Here is a 21118-nt window from a genome sequence, read left to right as displayed (position 1 = left end):
AAACATGCAGACAGGCTGAAACTGGAAAAACAATATGCTCTCTGATTTTCTAGACTACAGTGGGGGTGTAGCAAGAGAGTAGTTAGAGAGAGAGAAAGAGGAAGAGAAGGAAGGGGAGATGTTGGGGGGGCAGAGGGAGAGAGACAGAGAGAGAGAGAGAGCTTACCTGTGCATCATTTTGCTGTGTGCGTACACGTCTATTTTGCCTGTGTCCAAGAATAGATATTGTACTTATTTTATGTAGGGTACTGAGAGAAAAGAGAGAAGAATTTCTCACATGACCTATAGTTTCTGTAATTAACATAATTGTATTGGCACTTTATTAATAAGTCAAAATAGTTGGCATGTTTAATGTCTAGAAGGTGAATAATTACCCAGACTATAGCATATCTGAACTGAATTACTGATATAGTATTTTAATTACAGTAATTAAACATTATAAGTAAACAATATCTTCTGTCTCTAGTTTTTTTCTTACATCATCAAATTATGCTTACAGCTATGCTAGGCACTGTACAAAAAGGATCAATTTGTTTTGATTCATTATTATTGTTATTATTCCTATTACTACTATTTACTTCACTAACCCTTTACTGTGGAATAATATGGTAACAGATTATCTTAAATGTGGCTCTCCAGAACAGCAATATGTACCATGAAACATCTGAAATTTTATTAATATTATTCTACCTAGAAAAAGCCTTGTGAGTTTTTGAGTAGTAGCATGTATCATAATATCAACTCCTCTAAGTCCTGATCCATAAAAAATTGCATCTTTCATGTTGTATCAATAATTTCACAGTGATTAGTAACACAAGCAGAACAGTTTGTGTTATTTTATGCAATGTGTGCGTTTTCCCTAAGAAATCGAATCCCAATTTCTATGGAGGAAATTCCATTAAATTTTAATAAAACTGGGAAATTTGAGTCTCAGATATTTTTTAATATCACATGTGGCAATCATGAAAATAAGGGTTAGAGTTCACAATTTCACATATTTTAAATTTTGTGTTATAGCTATTCTTGTTTTAACAAATGGTCATCACCATCCACTTTTATTTTGCTTAATAATGTAGTCCATGAAAATGTCAATCAAATTTAATTATAAATTAACTATGACAATTAATTATAAAATAACTATGACATAAATTGGGCATTAAGAATCATAAATCTAGTTTGTTGAAGTTACTCAGAAGAAACCAAAAATATCCGCTTCAAGAGTGAAAACTGATACTTTTACAGCCAATAGTGGTAATCTAATAAGGCATGGTTACACACCAACTCTATGCTACCTCCATATTACTATACGTATCACATGTGACTGAGGTAGAGAATGGCCAAGAATAATTACTTGGGGAATTACACAAATAAAGTATATAGCAAACACATCACATCTATTTTGCATTTCCATATTGATTTCTTGGTCAGTAAAATTTTAAAGTGACTTTTGGTTAGTAAAACTGTAGTAACCCTATAGTTGACAAATTTATTAATGCATGATTATTTATTATACCTGTGTATACGAGAGCAAAAGAAAATGTTATGCCGCCCCCTAGTGTAAATATTAATTTTGTAATACCAGAACTGCAGTGATCCAAGATATTGCAAGGGAATCACAGCTACTGAAATCATTCTTGAAGAGAATTAAAAGAAATTCTAAGCTTTCCTAAAGAGCCAGCTTCCTAGGAGTGCAGAGTATAGTTCCACGAACTTTATGAGACAAAAGAATGTCTTATATCTTAAGGTTTCCATAAGATTTTCATTTCTTTATCTACTGTAATATCTAGGGCCCAATCCCTCCTCTAAGAGAGGAGATTTTATGAATCTTGGGTGGAGATAAATATGTAAGGAGTGCCATGGGTAAACAGGAAAACATAAAGGAAACATTGATATTGTTCAATACTAAAAGTGTCCAAATTATGTAAATTTATACATATTGAATAGATGAGATTCTAGATATGAATGTTCCAGTATGAAATATTGTCAATATCTACCCTCATTTATTGGGAGTTTATTAGGGCCAAACCTTGTGCAAATTACTTTACCTGCACATCTCATTTGATGTGCAAAACTGTTTTCTAGGTAGGTATTATTTATCACCTCCATTTAAGGATAATATAATTGATAGAAAGGTGAACTTGACCAAGGTCATAAAGCTAGTGACCAGTTGTGGTAGACTTCTCTTGTCTGATCAGTTACCTCTTTCTCTTACTAACATAACACTGATTTTATTGAGCTTAGCAATGTGCCTGGCTTAATTAATCAAGTTCCCATTCTTCCCTGCACTTAGGAGTGGTCCTATGACACAACTCCAGCAGAAGAGATATAAGCAACACTGTTGAGTGGGACTTCTTAAAAAAAAAAAGAACATTCAACTTTTCGTCCTTCCTCTACTCATTTTTTCTAGCTTAGAATGTAGATGTGATGGCTGGAGCACTAACCACCTTACAACTGTAGGAAAACTACAAATAAAATCAGAGTCTTTAGTCGACATTATCGAGCCACTTAATGTCAAAAAATATTTATTTGCATATTTCTGTTACACTAAAAATTTGATATTAAGTATTATATAGGTACAGAGTTGATATTTGGGATCCTGGTTACAAAAAGTTTTACTCACTATTGATACAGAGGTCTATTTAGGATTTGGGCTCAGGTCCATCTGGTTATAAAGTGTGCTTTCAACCACTGTGTAAATATGACAGTAAATATTTTGACAAAGGCATGCTAAACTGGATGCAAGAACACAATCTTGGGGTGAAAGTAGTCATTCTCTTCCCTACTATGAAGGAACTTTGTCTCATTTCAGCAAAGAGAGGTGATTTACTAAATATCAGGTTTTGAAGGAAGTACCACAAAGATTACAGTATTTCTGCTGACACTTCCTTGGAGGCCACTAGACCATGTCACTTGAGACCTTTCATTAAACAAGGAGAGAATCCATATTTTATCCCATCTTTCTGTCCTTGACCACTTGTAAGTAAAATCATTTAGTTCAAACCGCTCATCGTTAAATCGCTTCCTTCTTTGTAACTGGCCTCACTTCCTCCTCAGTTATTTATTGTCCAAAACTTCCCTGCTTTCCATAATCCAAAGTGTTTGGCAATTTCCTAAATTCTCTCCAAACAAAATTTGCTTGCTCCACTTCAAATTCTTTAGGTGTTTCCTATCTGAAGGACACAAACAAGGCAATTTGGACGGGTTAACCTTTGAATCACTGTAAATACACTGACCTTCCCCACCTGTTCCTTGCCCCCAGGGGCTGAATATGGGAGGAAATCTGTGCACTAGAACTAACCATGCCCCTCTGGCAGGATAAATCAGCAAGGATCAGGAGAAAGCTCTCAGGCTCACAGTAGGGCTGTGCATAATTCAGTCTCATAGGAGGCATCTAAGATGACCCCAAGAACTCTGAGCACTCCCCCCAAGACTCCTCTCTGTCGTGGTTCACCACTCCACTGCTACCACTGCCTGCACTGGGATTATCGGAAGCGGTTTTATCCTACCCTGTATCCCCAGTAATGTCAGTTGCCACAGGAAGTCCGGAATTCCCAAATTTTTCTGGACTTCAATCTCCATGAGATTATGTTACAACCTCTTTTATGACAAAATTCTCTATATTCCTACATGTCCTAAAACACTTGGACTGTATCTTGAATTCAGAAGTGTCCCTTATCAATGAAATCTCTATAGCTTTAGACTTTTCGTTGAAGTTTTACTTCAGCATTTTGCGCCAACTGAAGTTTGTCTCTCTTGAAAAGCCTTTCCCCTCTATCTCTCTCAAGAGATGGGAGACTTTTATCTCCCCAGAGTCCTCATAAGAATGTGCCAGTGCAGGTCACATGTCCTCCACGCTCCACCTTGGTAATCTTCAACCGTTCTCCTACCCTCCCTCATCCCTAAGACTCCCCGGCTTTGGGTCTCATTTCCTTGAAATTCTCTGATGGTCTTGCCTCCCTTTTCTTTGCAACCATCCATGTCATATCTGAGAAAGAAAAAAGCAGCCCCTGGGAACTGTCAGCTACGAAATTGTCTAGATCAAAAAGTAAGGTATGGAGCTTCCCTGGTGGCACAGTGGGTAAGAATCTGCCTGCCAATGCAGGGGACACAGGTTCAAGCCCTGGTCCGGGAAGATCCCACATGTCACGGAGCAACGAAGCCTCTGCCCCACAACTACTGAAGCCCGCACGCCTAGAGACCACGAGCAACAACTACTGAGCCCATGTGCCACAACTACTGAGCCTGCACTCTAGAGCCCGTGAGCCACAACTACTGAAGCCTGCGAGCCTACAGCCCATGCTCTGCAACAAGAGAAGCCACCGCGATGAGAACCCCACACACCACAACGGAGAGTAGAACCTGCTCACCGCAACTAGAGAAAGCCCGTGTACAGCAATGAAGACCCAATGTAGCCAAAAATTAAATAAATAAATAAATAAATAGGAAAGAAAAAATGTAAGGTATGGTTCTGTTATCAAAGATAAACAGTTTCACAGTCCCCTAACATCAGACAAGGTCATTGATGAGCATGAAGGAAGCAGGAAAAAACAAGACCACTTTGCAGTCATGTTTGGGGACAGACAAAAACAAACCTACTGTTTTTGTTATGAAACATCCCCATCTGCCAGCCAACATAAGCAAAAGCTGCTTCTCTACCAACTACAGCTTTGCCCCCACTCCGTTTCTCTTGCCTCCTAGAGAAAAAGCACTAAAATAACCAATTGTAGAATGGCCCTCCTTTCCTTCTCACAGGATAGTCCGGAATAAAACAATGTTTCAATAAATTCCACAAAATCACCTTACACAATCCCAAAACCTATAAAACTCTCCCATATTTCCTCTTCATGAGATGCATCAAGGTTCCCCATGGTGTGCAGTTTATCTTGTTCCAACAAGTACCAATAGGTCCAACTTGGTTCAACTAGAGCTCTGTTCCTGGTGGTTTCTGGCTGGTGGTTACTGACACCATTCTGTGCATTTTTCATGAAAAGATTTTTGTTTTGTAAAACTTAAGTCCTTCATTTTACATAGCCACCCATTAAAGCCAACTTTCTTAAATTTGGGTTACCAAATTGTACACTTTTGATATTAAGTTTAAAAATATTTTCTCTCATTTAAAGATAGCCTGATTTTCTTCAAGTACAATAAATGCATGTATGATTAACTATTGGAGCTGAACAGATAAGAATAACTATATTTTACAGTTTCATAAAAGTTTTTTGGGGAGGAGCCAGGGAGATTGTTTGGCAGATACATAGTAATCCAGGCAAATATTGATTGAGAGATACATAGTAATCCAGGCAAATATTTAAAATAAAGTTATTATACATTCCTTTATAAAACAACAAAAACATTCCACATTAAGGTCTATCAATTTTAACCCTAAATAGTTTAACAATGTCAATTTCACCTATTTCCAATTAAATCCAACTGGAATTAGATATGATTTATATTTCGAATATTGAGTTGTCTTATTGTAAAAGAGATGTTATAACTGATCCTCAGTATACTGTTTGGGGTCTAGATCAACAGAACCAACAGGAGAGATGGAGAGAGAATTGGGGTGGGGGGGGGCAGGTGGAATACATGGAGGGGAAGGGGAGAGAGGGAGGAAAAGAGATTGGGGATTGACTCTGATTGTGGGTTTGTGGGGCTTCTGTAGGACAGGTCAGTAGGCTAGAAACTCAGGGCAGGGTTTGATGCTGCAGTCATGAAGCAGAATTTCTTCTTCACCAAGAAATTTCAGTTTTTGCTCTTACAGTCCTTCAACTGATGGCATGAGATCCATCCACATTATAGAAGGTAATCTCCCTTACTTGAGGTCAACTGATTACAGACATTAACTATATCTACAAAATACCTTCAGAGCACCTAGATTAGTGTTTGTTTAAATAACTGGGTACTACTCTGGTTGACACATAAAATCAGTCATCACACTCAGAGTAGCTCATTTTTCTAAGGTTATGTAAGTTAAAAGTGTTTTCTTATAATTTGAATATGGCATTGTCATCATAAACATTTAATACATTAATGTACTTACATTTAGAAAAGTACATAACTTTCTTCTAATGGTGCCAAACCATTATGAAAGAGTCCAGAATACTACATCAGGTAATGGACTTTGTTATTCTGACAGCTAGGATTGAGTTTTAATTATTTACTACCCCACTTTATATTATACTGTGCTAGGAAGTGTACTGTAATACATTTATAAAATTAATGAAACCTTGTTAGTTGAAAACAACATCATAATATTGTATATATGTTAATAATTTTCTCAGAGGCAAAGGATAATCTGATGAGATACAACAGATCAAATGGTTTCAGGCTAAGATTTTTAGAGAATAGAATTAATAAAATTATTAATATTGTAGTTTGCAATATAAAAAAGTGAAAAATAAATCTAAAAATTTCTTTATGAATTTTGGCTGCAGTATACCACAGATTAAAACTGCTATATTTTTCTCTCTGGAAGGATTACTCAAACTCCTAATTACAACAATTGCCTACAGTAGTAATATCTCAGTTAAACAGGATCGCTGAGAAAATTATTTCAACACTGTATTATGATGACATTTATTAAAAAGTATGATTTCCCCTATGTATAATACTTTCAAAAAACTATTTTCTAAGTATGTTACATGAACTAAACATGTTTACCAAAAGTATAAAGACTAAAATTACATTCAAAATTAATTTTTTTAAAGACCAAAAACAACAAGAAATTACTAAAAACACCTGTGGTCTGAGCAAAAGTCTGCAATGTTAAAATGTAAAAATGCATCATCCTCAAACCCACGCTTCTATATTATAAATATTATGATAGGTCATAATATCCTAGATCTATGATCTGGAAAATACTGTTAAGCAGTTCAACCAATACATAATAAACAGTATAGAGACATACAAATATGCAGAAAACTTTTTGGAAGACTACTGTCTATCTAAAAGTCGGTACCATGAAGGGTAGAATGATGAAAATGTTTCTGTCTCCCCGTATGTAAAATTTGGTTCTCGGACTAAACAAGAAGTGGAAAATTCAAGTGCCTTCATTGATCGGGAAGGTATTATAAATAAGTGAAAATTTATATAACAGTAAAATATAGTATAGACAGTAGCAAACTGTGAAGTGTATTCCCCTTTGAATGTCATTGAAGCCCAAATACTTTAAAACACAGTGCACACTAAACAAACTATTTCTGCAGCCTGAATTTGGTCCTGAATACAAACACAACTATATGAAATCTTTGGATTAGTGGTCTCCAACGCTCTTGTTGATCTGTATTTTCAGCAAAAACGTAATCGCAGTCATCAATAAACTAGAAAATATTGGTGCATAATTGAAAAGGAAAAACAAGATAGTATGTCACTAGCTGACTTTCAACTATCAAAAATAACAAATAATATTTGATAAACTAAAAAAGATATGTTAGAATCATGGATGTTACTTGACAACATTTGCCTTAAAATACTGCTTACATTTTTGAGTAGGTCATAATATCAGTATTTCAATCTTATTTTCCTTACTCCAATAATGTGTTCTGAAAACACACACGTTGTAAAGTTTTGCTAGAATAAAAAACAAGTATAGCAAAGAATATATGTCACCTTAAGTTCAGGAAAGTGAGACACAAGATGGTCTTTAATACTGAATGTATAATAATGTAAAAGAAACTTGGAAAAATATATAACTGATTACATGACCAAATTTTTAAACTGGGGAAATTTAGCCATATATTATTCACCCTAACCCACCCTCACCCCTGACCTTTCTTGAGGATATTAATCTAACAATGATAACATTTCAGCAGCACTAACTCAACAACTTGTTTCTTTAGTATTATACACAACCCTAAATGTGCCACGTAAATGAGTTTTAGTGAGTGGAGAAACCTTTTAAATTATATACTGTAGGAGATAAAGAAATGTGTAAGGGAATGACATGAAAAATACTGTTATATTAGATAATGATATTAGAACAAAAGTCCATATAGTATATTTCAGACCTACCTAATTTTAGTGAGTTCCTGTATACACAAAGGAAAAAACCCAGGAGTTTTCCATACTTTCAAAATGAATACATATGAAAATATCTTGAGTGACAAGAAACCTGCAAACTTGTCAAAATATATGAATATTTTTTCAACATATTCAAAATGAATGGCGCATCCATGAATACATCTTAACATAATATTTAGTGCATAATACTTAGCACAAAGCCTGTGGTGCCTAGAATAGTGCTTTGCAATTAAAGCATCTCAGTAAATCTGAACGAACTAAACAACAAATATGTTGATAACTGATTAATAAATCAATACATCTTTTCTTGCCAAACCTGGTACTTAATATTTTGGAAATGGAGGACAGCCTTCAGGAATAGGGCTTAGGCAAGACAAAAATTATTTATGTTCGCATATTGGAGGATAAGAAATAAAATAAATTTGAATTCAAATTATTCTGTGAGTCTGGCACTATTTCTCCACACCTAAAGGCAAGTGGAAAAGTAGAGCGCCTTCAAACAATAGATGACACCAATACCATCTCTTTATCAGTATCTATATTATCATATCAATTTCTATGGATTCCCTAATTTAGTATATAAATTATAAAGGAAATATGTCTAGAGTCAGGAAATCTGCATTATAATATTGACTCACTGCCTGACCTCAAATCAGCACTCCTTCTTTTTGAATTTCATAGTCTTTAAACAGACATAATACTCTTGTGAAATATAAAAATGCTGACCAACTAACGGAAGTAATAAACAAATTAGTAATGATTTCCAATGTTCCATAAGCTCCAAATTCCATATTAAAAGTGATTAAATATATATTTAAATTCTGCATTAAAGTATATATATTTTAATATTTTGTATTAAAACTTTAAAAATATATAATTAGGGCAAAAAACTATTGTGGATCAACTGCAAAACATAAATATATCAAAATGTCTTTATCTAATAAACAGATGCATACACAATGGGGGTTTGGGATAATCAAAGGAAAAACAATAAGAATACATGGATTGTAAACTTCATTCATTGTCATTAAACCACGTAACTTATTCAGACATATTCTGGAGCACTAATAAAATATTAGCTTATTTCTTAATCCATGGAATTAAAGCTATATCACACATATGATGCTATTTATAACAAAAATCATCACAAGTAGAGTGAACTTTCTTTTTGATGGTAAGACCTTGCAAAATGGAGATTTGCATATTTTCAGTTAAAATTGTGAAAAGGAATATATTTAAAAGCCCAAGAATAGGATCAAGATTAACAATAGGCTTAATCTTTAAGAATCCTTAAAATTTTATTGTGTGAGTGCCATAATATGATCTATGGAAAGGTTTGTACATTTTGATAATATCTTCAGTATGAGTAGCAGGATTACATTCTGGATTTAGGACTAGAGCAATTCACCAAGGTCAGTAAACAATGAGTTTTATTCTGTTAGTAAATTTATTCTATAGGTAACTTCTAATTCTTGAAAGAACACTGTATTAACAATTATAGCCTATCTTAAATCAGTTCAAAAATTTTAAAGACTAGAAAATGTTTTAAAAATATGAATTTAAAAAATGTTCAGAATATCCATTAGTTATCCAGTGGTTGAAAACTAAATGGAATTTCTTTGGAAAAATCCCTCAATGTATTTTATGTTTTAAGTTGTGCTTTCCTGAAATAAGAAAAAAAAAAAAAACAACACTCATTAAAATATTTTTAACTTAATACACATTTCAAAATGCAAAAAATGTGATGATGTCTTCAAAGGCAAAGTTCACAATATGTCAAAATCAGACAAGAAAGTAAAAAAGATCTCATAATTACTACTCCATAAAACTGGGATTAAAAACATGACAACCATAAATCCTTACTTGAAAATATTCAAATTGTGGAATATATATATTTTTAAGATAATATTTGTGTTTCTTATTAAGGTTGCTATATCTGAGAAGTTTCAGGTTCAGTTTTCTGGTTTTGACTTATAGTAAGTTTTAGCTTATAATAAATCTTCACAGCATCCTACTTGCTGTAAAAAATACATTTTTAGATAAGTATAAAAATTATTTAATTAAAAAATTCATTTATGAATATATTTAGAATCTCTTCTGTTATAGACAGGCATAAATCTCATTCTCTTCAATAACAAAATCATCAAAAGACATAGAAAAGCCACACATGACATATATTACTTTTTAAAGTAATCGTTTCAAATATAGTGGAACCATATATGAAAAATCTACATCATTTCAGTCGGTGTAAATCTCTTGCACAGTAAACACTAACTTGGGCAGTTTGTAAACACAATCTGGAAGGATTAGCTATGAAGTCCCTAGAAGTCCTTTTACCATAAATAAAATATGATAGGAACTATTTCTAAGCCTTTTTATCCCAGTTTGTTGCTTCTAACATTTGCATATATTTAGATTTATTCATCTCATTTAGGTAGCTGCTCTTTAACACCTACTTTAATTTGAAAATTAAACTGGCAGATCTACAGTTTAACCTACCTTTTGTCAATATGAGTGATAAAGAACTAATAAACTTCAAACCAACAACAAACATCAGCTTAAGCAAGTTCAATCATGTATGGAAGACCAAGGTTGACTTAAGAATCAAGATTACCAGAATTTTAACAAGTTGAGGTTTGGCAAATAAATATATTTTTTTCTATGAACTTTATTCTGTGGTTTTATTACCTACACCATTATTATAACTATGGAGATGAGATCTTGTTCAGTCAATAAATTTGCCTTTTCTCATAAGTGAAACTTGATTTAAAAAACAAACCAGTGCACACTTTTTTCAAAATGAAGTGCTTCCCCTCCCCCAAATTACCTTCACATATAGTTGACTTCTCTAAGTCTAGCCAGAACATTTTCCATAATTACCTTAGCCTGTGCCTATTGCTCTTTATAGTACTCCACTAAGGAAGACCACAGAAGAGTATTTTCTTTGATTAACAACAACAGTAAACAATCTTATCCAGGACAATAATAAAAGCGATAAATTAACCCTACTTCTTTGAATCTTAAATGAGCTGAGAGGAAGATGTCCAAGAGATTCAAGGGAAAAAAGAAAATAATCAAATGAATCACATCAATGTCAGAATTCACTTAAAACTTCAGAAGAGAACTTTTCATTCTTCGAAGACAGATGCACAGCACATTTAGAAAAAAATTTATGTAGAATCATATTTTAAGATATATAAAGAAAATAGATTAAGAATACTGTATTTACTTTTGGACTAATTGAGTTTGTCCTTAAACTTCTACTCTACCTATTCAGAGCTCAGTAATCACTTTGTTAAAAAGGGGGCACGGGGTGCTGCTTGCTAATAGACCTAGACTTTAGTGATGCATACATTTGCATATTACCACCTTACTGGGCTCTACTCTGTTTGCAGTACTTAGCCTAATGAGCCTTCTCTCTACTTCCCTTTTTCATTATTGGGTGTATAGTTCTCAGGAGATACCAAGACTTGGGAGTCAGTTCTGTTGGGAGGTTTTGTAGCTAAGAGGGGATATGAAAGAAAAAGTAAGGGCCATCACCCTGTACTATCTCAATGCTCAGCACATCTCTCACCAATCAGGAGTCCTTTTCCTACTAGAATGCTGAAAGAGAAGCTCGCTGGTCCAGTGAGAACCTCCCAGGACTGCACGGGATCTGTTTGTCTAGCACGTTTTTCCTTGTGGCTCTGACTGTGTCAGAGTGCTCACCCGTCACACTTATCTCCAACCTCTTTTGAGTGAATAGCTTAAAGCTAACGGCATGTGGTTCTGGAGTCACTCAGTTAAGCTTTGTACTGACAACTTCTCACTAGAGAAGTTTGCTGCCAGTCCTTCCGGAGACAGCCGGAACACAAACTCCTTCTGAGACCATCACTCAGTCCCGCCACTTGCCCCGCACCACCAGTCACATGGCCCACCGCCTCCACGAGAGGCACCCACATCCTCATTACCTTCAGCTTCCTAAAGCGACAGAGGCTATAGGGTCACTTGGGGTTAGGGTTATTTTCTTTTCTTTCTTAAGAAGAGATCCTGTTGACATAATTTGTTTCAAATAAATAGAAACCGTGGTAATCTTCACCAGGACGGAGTGAGGTGGAGGGTCCCGAGCGTCGGGAAAGTGTCAACCAAAGCCATGGATCTCAGCTTCCCTGAGATTCCTGCCTTTTTCTACACCAAATTCTCACCCCACGCCCACAAGACAAATAAATGAATATATTATAAACCAAATTGAATTGTGACACCCCCAAACCCTCACAGTAACCTCAATCCTCCAAATGTCCTCTTAAACAGGAGACAGAGAGACAGAGAGAGAGAGGAAAACAGAAGCGATTACCAGAGTTTTGTTCCCGTTCTTGCTGAGAGGGCCCCGGAAAACTCCCTTTATGTTGCGAAAGTGTCCGTTGCTGAGATGCGTGGAGCTGATGACAATGTAGTAACACTCCATGGAGCAGCCGCCGCCTCCTCCACCGCAGCCGCCGCTTCCAGGCACCCCGCGCCCGCAGCCGCAGCGCGCCGGGGCCGGGGGAGGGTGGGCGAGAGACCCGCCGCGAGGGCGAACGGCCGCCTCTCTCTCACGCCCGCCGGAGACAGGCTCACTACGCGCCTCTGCCGTGCGCGCCGAGGTTCCTCCGCCTCCGCATGCTCGCCGCGCTGTCCTTCTCAGGCGCTGTTTCTCTCCTAATTCGCCTTAGGGCGATTCACCCCGCGGGAGGATCCCGGGCTGGGAGGGGCCGGCCCAGCAGCCAGGAGCTGAGCGCGAGTCAATGCCGGCGGCGCGGCCGAGCGGAGCCGGGCAGCAGGAGCCGCCCGAGCGGCAGCGGCAGTGGCGGCGGCGGCGGCGGCGGCGGCAGCAGCATCCCCCGCTCTCGGTGCCAGCACTCGGAGTTGCTGCTGCTGGCAGGCATGAGTGTTATTATATTGAGCGGCGTTGCCGGTCCATTGCACTGAGCCAATGGCAGGGAGCCACTGGGCTGATACTGAGAGCTGTCAGAGGAGTACATCTGTCACCCGCGGCCTCCCTCCGTCCTCCCCCGCCGCCGCCAGGACCCACGGCAGCGCCGGTCTGGGCGCGAGTGGGAGCGCGCGGCGAGCGGGACGCCCCCCAGCGCAGCGCCGCGGCGGCAGAGGGCCAGGGATTCGAAGGCCACCGCGGGCGGGCGGCAGAGCGGCCCGAGACAGAGAAGTGGGAGACTCCTGTAAGGTGGGGGCGGAGGGGAAATTGTAGAGACACGGAGATTTCTTGCCTAGCAGTCGGGGAAGGGGGAGGGGACGATGGGGGGGTGGTAAATAAATTAATAATTCAGCACGAAAAGCCAACCGCTTGCAACTGCCGCGTATCCAGGCAGGTGCCAGCAGCTGCTTCTCTCTTGAGATAGTTACTACCCATTGCGTTTAGCTTATTTGATCTTATTTGTTTTTAATGTGGTTTTAGTATGGAGGCTGGATCCTGTTCCGAATCTTAAGGAAGAAAATGTCCCTCCACCCACCACCCATTTGTAGAGATCATAAAGGTTTGTGTTGGTAGTTTGGGGGGCGGGGAGGGGTAGTTGTGGGGATACGAGTGAAATGGATAGAAGGTAAAAACAGAGATTCTTGGCTTATGTGTTCCTCGACCCGGAGTTCCCCTCACCCACGTCCCCTGAGAACCTAGGTTCCTGCTAAATTGCCAAAGCTGAACGGAAAGGGATGCTTTGCCGCAAAGAAGCTGCCGCCACGAGCTTGCTTTGCGTTTCTACAGTTCTTTTCCCACCACAGAGAGTGGTAGCGAACAAAAGCGTTTGCCCTAGAAGCGACCTGAAAGGAAAATCTCCCGCAAAGGAACTAATGGGCTCGTTAGGAAAGTAGGGGATGGGGTTTGCTGCGTTCACTGAAGAGAAACCATCGCGCTGGGTTTTAAGGGGCCAAGGTAGCCATCGGCCTAGATGTGCCCTGCCACCCTCCCTCTCACCCAGTTGATTCTTTGTGTAAGTTTAACTCCTCGGAGGTGGTAGGGTGAGAGCATCCCATCAGGTGTATATACGACTCATTAGTCCGCACTTAAAAAGATCCATAACAGACAGTGGGAGGCTGGGAGATGGTGGCTTCAATGGATTTACTGAAGTCTTTATTTTTCTCTTGCCTTGAATGGCTTAATTGGTTAAAGCAGATTCCAGGCATTCTGATGCTCCTGCGGCAGAGCATACTGCACTTGGATATAAATTGTGTTGATTTTGTTTATTTGAAGGCCAAGATTTCAAGACAGTCCATTCTGGGTGTCCCATATATATGATTTTACAGAGCAGTGACTCTGCAAACCACAGTATGGTCCTTAAATGAATCTGCCAGTTCGATTTCACTCTTTGAAAGAGGAAGAACAGAGAGAGAAAAAGAGTATTTATAAGAGGCAACAGTCGTGTGAGTAATTTGTAACTTACAGGGGTGAAAGAGAGAAGTGCTAGATTCATCTAAGGGAAATTCTCCCTGTGTCTTGCTTCAATTCAAACAAAGAAAAAAAGTTGGTATGGATTTATCAAAGCTCATTATGAAGTGTCAGTTATTTAGAGGTACTTGGCTAAATTTCTCAGATATCCACTTGGGGGAGTCTGGAAGTCTTGGGAGAAAGAGAAAGCAAGACTTTACAAAACTTCTATACTCTGTGGAACAGATCACCTAACAATTTGTTACAATTCAGTATGAACACAATCTTATTAGAAAAAAAAATGTAACTGATCTCCACCAAATACTGTGTGCAAATCAAATCCATTTTGGCTCCTTTCATTAGAGTTATTTTTAGTTTATATTTTGAGACTGTAGTGATTCTCTGTACATATCACCTTGGGAACAACTCATGACCTGTATGATTTTCATTATGTCTTTTGAAGTTTGGGAAACTTACAATTATTAGAAAGGAGATAAAATCTTCATTTTTACTGAAACAAACCAAGGACTCTCCTAAGGAAATGGAAGATGGCCCATATGTGAAAGAATCAGATAATATAGATTTCTTGTGTATATAAGTCATAATAATCTAAGCTAGGTTTTTTGCAATATTTTTCTTTCAAAATACTTCTGACAAAATGTTCAGATCTGTATCAACATCATGAAGCTCAATTTCCAGTTCAGGGAACAGGAACCACAGTTACTTGAATTGTCCCATGGAACAGAATATCATCTATATGGGATGCCATATTGTGTTTCTACTGGCAAAGTTGATATATAATATATACCATATATATGATATACATACATGTATATGATGATGTATATATCCTAAAAACCAACTTTAGTGAAATAATCTCTGAAAAGATTCACTTTACTGTCAGAATAGTCTATCTTTGCCACTTACAAGCTTGATGATATGACGGGGTAGCTTTTGACTGCAATATCTAAACCTGTTTATAAATGGTAGTAAACACACCATAGGTCTGTTGCTAATACATAAAGGATGCTGACAGTTAAAAAAGGAATGTAAATTTTTTTACATACAATTTATCCTCATTGTTTCACTACACATGAAGTAATCTATCTCAACATTACCTAATGCTTAGTGTAATCAGCAAGATTCTATACCTACACCTTGAACTTGCACAGACATATATCAGAAGAGAATGCAGATTCCTTTTGTTTACCCTCATTTCAATTGAGTAGCCATATCTATACTGTAACGGTCATTCAAATAAAACTACTAATCACACTATATGATATTCATTATGCCATTACCAATGAGCTCTTTTGCTAGTGGACTCTTCATTACATCAACCTTAAAATTCAAGAGAAAAGTAAGCCACCACCATGTGCATTCTGGCTTCTAATTACAACAAACAACTCCTAGGCATAATGAAATTCCTCTATTAAAATATGAAATAATTTTTTTCATTTGAATTTTGCTAAAAATTAAGAGAGAAGTCAAGTAGGAAATCAGGACTTCCCCATCATCTAGGAGAGAAATCATACCTTTCTGTGGCAATAAATTAAAATCAGTAAACAGTGACAAATTATTGTGACCTTCCATCTTGCTGTTCCCATGTCTTTCCTTTTGTCATGATGCAAAGGAAGTAAGTACATAAGTAAGCATCTTCAAATTTCCTATTGTGGTACAATCTTTGATATCCATGGTCTGTTCCCATTATTTCAAACAATTCTGATTTATGTTATTAGTAGCCATTTTGGCATTGATTATTTCTATGGAACAATGCCACTCTTAATTTAAAAAATAAAAGATTTCCCTTTCAAAGACTTAGAAATTTTATATTAGGTTAAACATCTAACTGCTATTGTAAACATGCAGAATCAATCTTTCTTAATCATAAAATTTTAAAAAATATTTTATGGGATCATTATAGATCACTTGGGTTTAATTACCAACTTACCAGCTGAAAAAATTACAATTAATAAATTAAACATAAACGTTTTAAGTAACTGACATTACTTTAAAAAAAATTGCAGTACATTTTTTGCCACCACTACACTTCAATTTTCCCTTTCTACTGGTGCAGTTTCCCCTTCAATTTTCCCCTTTCTACCATTGTGATTCAAATCAAGATCCTGTATGCTCTGTGCTTATACTAATTTACCTCACTCCTTGTTCCTCATTTTACTTTGCTTAGCCCAAAGCTGGGTACCAGGTTTCTGCACAGCAACTGAGCATTTTTCCTGACCTGTTACTGGCTCACACAGAATTTCAGGATAAAGTTATTGCCGTGAAATGTAAAACCAAGGTCCTGCCTTCTTTCACAGACCAGCAGCTGGACCCCTCCATCCTGAATCCCTGCTGTGATTCCCTCTGTCCAGTTCTTCCAGAGGGAAGTAAAACTTCCCTGAGTTTGCCTACTGATGTTTGAGACCATACGTTGCTATCTTCGCATGACTGGACTTCCTACTTCCTGTCATTACAATCTCTGAATGCTTTTATTCTATCTGGAAAACTTCCCATTGCTAAAGTGAACTATCCACGAATCAACTTCTGGGTCCCAGAAACTCAGCCTTACCTGAGCTTCTGAGCTTCTGTGAACCAAGTTCCCGTTCTTATGTCATTTGAAAAAAAAAAAAAGCATATTCCAGTGTTATTCAAATGTGTCTGTGATGTAATCTTAGTGGTTACAGAGTATATTATTGGGATTCAGAACTTTCCTTTTTATTACTGTAATAATCTAACAATAATCTGTAACTCAGGTCTGTCACTATATATCTCTTGTGTTTGCATTCATGTTTGTGATCACATTGCTGTCAAGTATTATTGCTTTTATTGTTTTGGACTAATGAAGAAAAATCTAGGAACTTAACATATAAATGTTTTATTTATTTTAAAATGTGTTCAAATGATGTCATGACATGCTGTATGAACAAAGGTGTGGCGTAAAAATGGAGAAAAGTGGTGGGAGAACTATATCACCATACAGTACCCATATCACTATAATCATCAGGCATACTTAGATCAGTATTGACACAAATACTCATAAACACATTCATGTTTTGAGATAGGATTTGGTTTCAACAAAGCAACATCATCTGTTGTATTAAATTAAGATTGCAAATTTGGATATTTTGTCTGTTGTATTTTTATTTGATTTCTAATTTTTGTTTTGTATTTACATAAGAGTTATAAGCATATGGGGTTTTATAATTAGTTTGATGTTAACATATTTCAGTATGTCACTAGTGAACTTAATTTATGCTAGAGAATCTTTAAAAAGGATCTATATGTTATTCAAGTATGAGAAAACTGGTATATGCTAGTCATGGGATAAGTATTGAATAACCATTACTGACCTTATCTGAAGCTGATACTATTATGGTATGATTTGAAAAGAGATGGTGACTTTTTAAGGTAATTATTAGTTAATTATTACCTAAAAGTAGTCCAATCTCCCTATTCCTATTTCTGTATCTCAGATCTGCTGGATTTAAATGTGGGGCCTGTTAAAAACAAATACTGTATGTTGAGAAATCTGATATCCTGTCAATTGTAAGGTATATTCTTTTTATCTCCACTATAAATAAAACACACTGCCAATTAACTGTAAGAAGCCACTGATTATAAGATATCTGAATTACAGAGTGGTTAAAAACAAAAAGGCACCTAATAATCAATGATATATTGAACAGAAATTTTGGTAGACACTATCACAGTTAATACCTAACTAGAAACCACTTTAAGATATGTCCAACTAAAGCAACCATGGAATATGGTCAAGGAGTCATTCAACTTCCTTAACTTCAGTTATTTCACCTCTAAAAGAAAGGGAATAAGCCAAATATGATCTTATGTATTTTCAAGCTTTAATTTATCTGATTTTTTGGCAACTTCTCTAGAGCTGATATTGATCAGCCCTGGCAGAACAGAGCACCATTTTAATTTCCTACTTCAGGATGTATGTCTTAAATAGCTGGGGGACATGCAGAAATTGTGGAAATGTGGAAATTGATACAAATGTAAACAATCAGAGAGAACTTTTATAATTTTGCTTGGGTTTAACCCTAGGAAGTAAATTAAACAATTTATATTATGCAGTTCTTTCACATGTCTTAAAATAATGGTAGGTCACCTATTGACCAGTCTATTTATCTGATTCTGATAATGGATTTTACCATTTGATTTCTTTACTTTTCAATTCTAATTAGTAAAATTGGGATTGATGCCAGAAAAATGCTAATTTTAGAGTCAAAGCCACATTTCTAATATGTTGCCAAAGAAATTAATATAATTGGATGCTACACATCTAATTTATCAGAAAGAATAACATTAAGATATATTATTGTAAGTCAAGAAAAAGTTGAGCAATTATTACATTCCTATGTTTTACAGTCTTTTTGGAAAGCAATCTGGCAACATCTATTAACATTAAAATTGCATATAACTTTTGACCTAGCCATTTAATTCCTGGGACTCTCTACATAGTATAAAAGGATATTCACAAGAATACTTAATGCAACATTGTTTGATTATTCATAGTTATTAAAAACACTGGAAACAGAGGAAATAATCATTAGTCAGGATAGACTTTGTGTCTAATAATATAATAAACTGTATCTGTACCCATTGATTTGGTATTATTACCTAGTTGTTTTATTGTATAAGAAATGTAGCATACAAATGAAAGAACAGGATTAAATAGGATCTGGTTTTGTATTAAAAAAACAAGAATGTGTATATATTTGTAAAATAAGCAGACATGAATATAGGTAAGGTTATATGCAGGTTGTTAACATACTTGAATGTCAGGTATGAGGGAGAAGAAAGAATTAGAAGAGAAGGAAAAATCTAGGGAAGTAGATGAAAAAAGAAGACTGATATGCATACACATACACACATCTGGGTAAGAAAACAGAAAACAAAATAAAAAGAAAAAAGAAAAAGGAAAGAAGGAAGAAAAAGAGGGAGGGAGATACAAATATCACCTAGTTAGTATGTGAAGAATTATAGGAGATAGATGAAAGCAGGGGGAATATTAGGAAGATACCAAAATGAAAACAATTTGTCTACAATGGTGAGTAGTGATGGGGATGAGGGAATGAATTTGGGAAATACTTTGAAACTTTAATTGACAAGATTTACTGATAGGTTGGATGTGGGGTGATGAAAAGACTAATACAGAATAACTGAGAATTTGATCTGAGCAAATGAAGGTTACTGGTGCATTTTATTGAGATGGGGAAATCTAGAGAGAAGAAGGTTAGGGGAAATGCTAAAATTTAGATTAATTTTTAACAAGTTTGAGATGACTTTTAGATGTACAAGTGGAGAGAATAGAGATGGCCAGGTATAGAGTCTGGAGTCAGGATCAGATATTCATTTAAGAATGGCATATTGGTGCCATTTACAGGCATGGGACTGTATAAGATCACATGACAGCACATGTAGATAGGTAGATAGAGGGCTCCAGGACAGGTCAGAGTTGACTCTATGAAAAGCAGTTTTAATAGGAGACAGGGAATATGAGCTGCCAATGGTGCTCACACCAAGTGAACATGATGCCTTGGAAGCTCTTCCTTACAGAAAAAAAAAAAAAATGTCGAATTTAAGGAGAGATTGATCAACTATGAGGAATACTGTTGATAGCTCAGGTAAGATAAGATCAGAGAGGTGATCTTAGGTTGGACACGTTGAAAGTCATTGGTGACCTTGAAAAAGCAGTTTCTGGAATATACCAAAAAGACTGTAAAGAATTTCCAAAAATAAATTCTGCAACCAAGCTAAGAAACCAGGCATGTGTGCTATTTGTATCAGAGAAATTTTGTGAAAATATTGCTGTATATAGAACAGATGTGAACAGATTTAAGAATATAATAGAAGATCAAGACTCAATACTGTCCCTCAACACAACCTATATATACTTGAACTCCTTTCGCTAATAAGAGGAAGAGGATGTGGATATTTTCACTGAGGTTTCAAGTTTACATATGGTCATATTGATTTAGAACCAAATAAACATAAATTTAAACTATATGCATTTTATTAACTTATCAAATTGATTTATAAATAAATATTTCACACGGATTATGAGGTAATGGTAAAATGGAGACTTCATATAATTCAGATGGGAATATTAGTAGTATAATATTCATGAAAATAAATTTGAAAATAAGTATCATAAACCTCACCCCCATTCACCATCTACAAAGCTTTAACTTGTCTATCAAATGACCTAGTTCTCTACTAAAGTTGATTGTTCCATGGTGGGCCCCTGAACCAAGCAAGTCCAAGAGTCTCATACTAAGTTTCATGATGGGCCAGTAATATTTTGTGTGCCTGGACTCTAAGAAGCTTAGGAAAAAGTTGTGGACATTATTGCCACAATGTACCCTTCTTCTATAGAGATTAAGAACGGGGACTAGTCCTACAGACCTATTCCTAAGATCTGCTTGCTTTCACATGTTTCTATATGACAACTCAGAACCCATGTGATAAAATTAGTTTTTTTTTTTTTTTTTTTTTTTGCGGTATGCGGGCCTCTCACTGCTGTGGCCTCTCCCGTTGCGGAGCACAGGCTCCGGACGCGCAGGCACAGCGGCCATGGCTCACGGGCTTAGTTGCTCCGCGGCATGTGGGATCTTCCCGGACCCGGGCACGAACCCGTGACCCCTGCATCGGCAGGCGGATTCTCAACCACTGCGCCACCAG

At 36.6% G+C, this 21118-nt stretch overlaps 1 protein-coding gene and 1 long non-coding RNA gene across 3 annotated transcripts in view; one reads left to right on the top strand and one right to left on the bottom strand.

The window, feature by feature from the left end:
• ZNF804A (zinc finger protein 804A) overlaps positions 1-13248 on the bottom strand; it is a 320414-nt gene extending 307166 nt beyond the window's left edge. Inside the window, exon 1 of the mRNA XM_059053573.2 lies at positions 12353-13248. Within this exon, the coding sequence (XP_058909556.1) occupies positions 12353-12463 (111 nt within the window). The 5' untranslated portion in view covers positions 12464-13248. The remainder of the gene's footprint in view (positions 1-12352) is intronic.
• LOC136793609 (uncharacterized) lies at positions 13064-20198 on the top strand. Of its 2 annotated transcripts, none has more exons than XR_010839150.1 (3): positions 13064-13219; positions 13451-13529; positions 16735-20198. It is a non-coding gene; the product is annotated as an uncharacterized lncRNA (long non-coding RNA). The 2 variants fall into 2 exon arrangements; XR_010839151.1 differs by having other exon boundaries at positions 13083-13219; positions 16605-20198.
• Positions 20199-21118: the final 920 nt, after the last annotated feature.

The sequence above is a fragment of the Kogia breviceps genome, chromosome 2, assembly GCF_026419965.1.
Source record: "Kogia breviceps isolate mKogBre1 chromosome 2, mKogBre1 haplotype 1, whole genome shotgun sequence".
Classification (NCBI taxonomy): Eukaryota; Metazoa; Chordata; class Mammalia; order Artiodactyla; family Physeteridae; genus Kogia; species Kogia breviceps.
This window is presented reverse-complemented; position numbering and strand designations above follow the sequence as displayed.